The sequence below is a fragment of the Triticum urartu genome, unplaced genomic scaffold (assembly GCF_003073215.2).
Source record: "Triticum urartu cultivar G1812 unplaced genomic scaffold, Tu2.1 TuUngrouped_contig_5292, whole genome shotgun sequence".
In the NCBI taxonomy this organism is placed as follows: Eukaryota; Viridiplantae; Streptophyta; class Magnoliopsida; order Poales; family Poaceae; genus Triticum; species Triticum urartu.
This window is the reverse complement of record NW_024115957.1, coordinates 1-3280: the sequence shown is the minus strand read 5'-3', so window position 1 is coordinate 3280 and position 3280 is coordinate 1. Positions and strand designations below refer to the sequence as shown.

General features: G+C 43.0%; 1 protein-coding gene across 1 annotated transcript; it reads right to left on the bottom strand.

Moving 5' to 3' along the window:
• Positions 1-2663: 2663 nt before the first annotated feature.
• LOC125529028 (histone H2A.Z-specific chaperone CHZ1-like) lies at positions 2664-3274 on the bottom strand (the record flags this gene model as incomplete). The annotated part of the gene is given in 1 exon segment (XM_048693438.1): positions 2664-3274. A coding segment is annotated over 1 exon segment (338 nt), but the record flags the coding sequence as incomplete, so codon positions are not given.
• Positions 3275-3280: the final 6 nt, after the last annotated feature.

The following is a 3280-nucleotide window of genomic DNA, read 5'->3' as shown; positions in this document are numbered from 1 at the left end:
AAATCGATTGGTGTGTTGACGTTCTGATAGCTAAAGTGTTGGTTCTAAGATTTGGCCTATCTCTTGCATAAAAAGTGGGATGCAATCGTTCTGTTATAAATTCGGATAAAAGTCATTGTTACAATGAAGAATGAAGGACGGTGTGCAGGAGCAGCAGCCGGCGGTGGGAGATTTTGATGACTGCTATTTTTTGGCTTGTGATTTTTTCCTTACTAGTTTTTAACATTGTAACAGGGAAACGAATAAGATTGCCCATAAACTTGCTAGGTTAGGAAATTTTCAGTGACAAAAGATTGGTTTGAGGAGCCCTTGGATGAGATTGCATCTCTCCTTATAGACGATGTAACCTTTATTTGCAATTAATAAAAATTTGTTATTGTTCAAAAAGAAAATTGGGTCGGCCCTCTCATGAGCCGCTTCATGCGGAAGGTTGGCACCTTGTCGCATACTGTCAAATAGGAATTGCCCGCTCGGCCGTCACTACCAGTTCAGAACAGGACTAGAGGGGTGGAATGGGCCCGAGTGATAATACACTTGCTGCTCGCACCTAAAGTTCTCGGTTCACAATGAGAGAATACATTGCACTAGGTCAAAGGATTAGATTATTATCTGATACGTATGTTTGGTTCAACCAAAGGGAAGATGACAGGTAGCTTGCGGCCTTGTTGAAGATACTGAAGGAGGGACGGCTTGCAGCGGAGAAAAGGGAGCACCAATTAAACAAAGAAGGGAGATTGCCGACGCTCCTGTTCACGACGATCAAAGATAGATCTAGTCCTCAGCTGAGTAAAGGAAGTGGGTCAAGCCTAGCGTTGTTATTCAATACCTATCGACACATACCATTTTGGATTTTGAGAAGCACCGTTTACTATAGATTGGAACTGAAACCGGCCCAACCCAAACAAAACAATGTAACTTACTCATGAGCCGGTGTAATCGGAAGGCAGCGAAAAAACGCGGAACCAAACACATCGTCATATTATTCCTGAAATGTATTCAGATACTACAAACTGAACAGTGAAGCAAATGGGCAATGATACTATCTTAAACCCATTCTCATGTTGACATTACAAATCAGTAGAGCAAAAACAAATGTGACCAAAATAATGATGAAAGTAGCCTTAAATGTCAGCCAAACGCAAAGAGATACGCTAAAATCTGATATAAAAGCAACAGTGTGGCAGAACATTGTCATTGGTGTGAAGAAGCAATAAAATGACAGCATAGAAGCATGGAGAAGTATACAGAAAGCAGAAATTAGCATTAACACAAAAATGAGGTCGACAACATCTGTATAGGTGATAACAGTTTATCTGATATAGTCAGCCTACCTCTTATTTTGAACAGACGAAAAGCTCAAACCCAATATATTAGTTAGATACGGCACAAACACCAATTTCTAGCCACAAGGTATCGTAGCACTCATAAATGATTGCATAACTAGAGTCGGGAGTTAAACTCTACGCTGTGTTCACTTATTTGCATCACTGATTCAGGTGCCAAACTAAGGTGACTAACATGTTTGTGGGATTGTGGCACACTACTGTCATCTGCTCCCTCCGTCCCAAACTGTAAGATCATCTTTGACAATATCGTAGTATCAAAAATGATCTTACAGTTTGGGACGGAGGGAGTAGATGACAAGTTTATGGTTTATCATTAATGTCACACAACTGACTACAAAAACATCAATACTGTATGGTTTCATGCCCTTGCAGGCTTGCACAACTGCCTTTTGCAAGAACATACCTCGCAATGTCCTTGCCCATGCATGTTCTACCTTTCTAAATTAGCAATATGACCACTTTTTTTATAGACAACTAAAAACGCAAGTTCTATGAGATAAATCCCCTAGGGATCTAAAATAACTGAAACTAAGGGAAATACTTGGTATGTGTAAAAGGCGATGCCCAGTATGGAGCATCAAACAGATCTGCTTTTCTTTTATCCAATCATGAACCATTCTAACTTCCTAACCAAGTTAGCAATACAATGATAGCTATCATCGCTAGGAATTGTAGTACTCAAGATGAGTTACAGAGCACTCAGGGTAACAGGAGAACAGATACTTCAACCATGCTTAAAAGGGCACAACTAGCTGAACAGTATTAAGGTTGAATAGACAGTAAGAGAAAAAAAACTTAGCCTTGCATGACCTAAAGGGTGCAACTAGCTGAACAATCTAGGTTGAATCAACATTAAAAGAAAAGGCAAAGGACAATCTGCAACACATCAAACAAATAAGAAAGCATGACAGTAAAAATGCACTGTTAGGATAACCACAGCACACTGCATACCCTGGCTTGGTCCTATACGTACACGCCAGAAGATGCAACATTGTTCCCTGGCCAATTAAAGGCTCACCCCAACAAAACAATATATATGCTTGAACCTTTTCAGAAATGCTCAGATATGACCTCAAGAATGTAACAGGGTGAATATAAATGATATGTATACCTAACTGGACAAGGTTAAGTCCAACGGTTCCAGAAGAAAAATGGTATGCATCAAACAAGGACAGCATAAGGCCCTCCAAGCTGTGAATGTGCGAAATCAGGACAACGTTATCCAATTGCAATTGCAAGCGAGGCTACAGCTATGTCTACCTGATACAAAAAATTCCAACATAAAAGGCACAATCCACATGCACATCCAAGTCCAAGTACACAGCATGAATAGATCTAGTTATCTCAGTAAGCAAGACCAAGGTTGCGGAAACATAATCCAGAAGCACCAGCAGTGATACTTGTTTACTCGATAAAAACACTTAAATTAGGTCATACCTCGAAATTAAACGCTCATGATGCATAAATAAGGTACCTAAAGGCCTAAACTGGATGCAATCGCAGAAATGTACTTCCACAAGGGAACAGTTCATAGAAACATTTCTGTGCATCACAAGCGCGAGACGAAGGCGAGTTAGTCCAGCTGCGACCCTAATCGCTCTCCTCCCCGTCGCCGCTCTCCTCCCCGGGAGCCATGTCGACGTCTGCGTCCTCATCGTCCTCGTCATCCTCCCCTGCCTCCTCTGGTGGCACCAGGTACGCCCCAGGCTGTGCTGGGGCGCAGCGGCGGGTCCGAGAGGGCAGGATGTTGTTGAGGTCGACCTCGGAGAGGGGATCCTCGCATAAGCCGTCGCTCTCGTCGCCATCTCCCTCGACCTCCTCGTCATCCTCCTCATCGTCGCTTTCCTCGTCGCCTTCTTCCTCCTCATCGACCACCATCTTGCCCTTCCCCTTGTCCGCGACCCGGGCCTTGACCTCGGCGGCCGCTTTCTCGT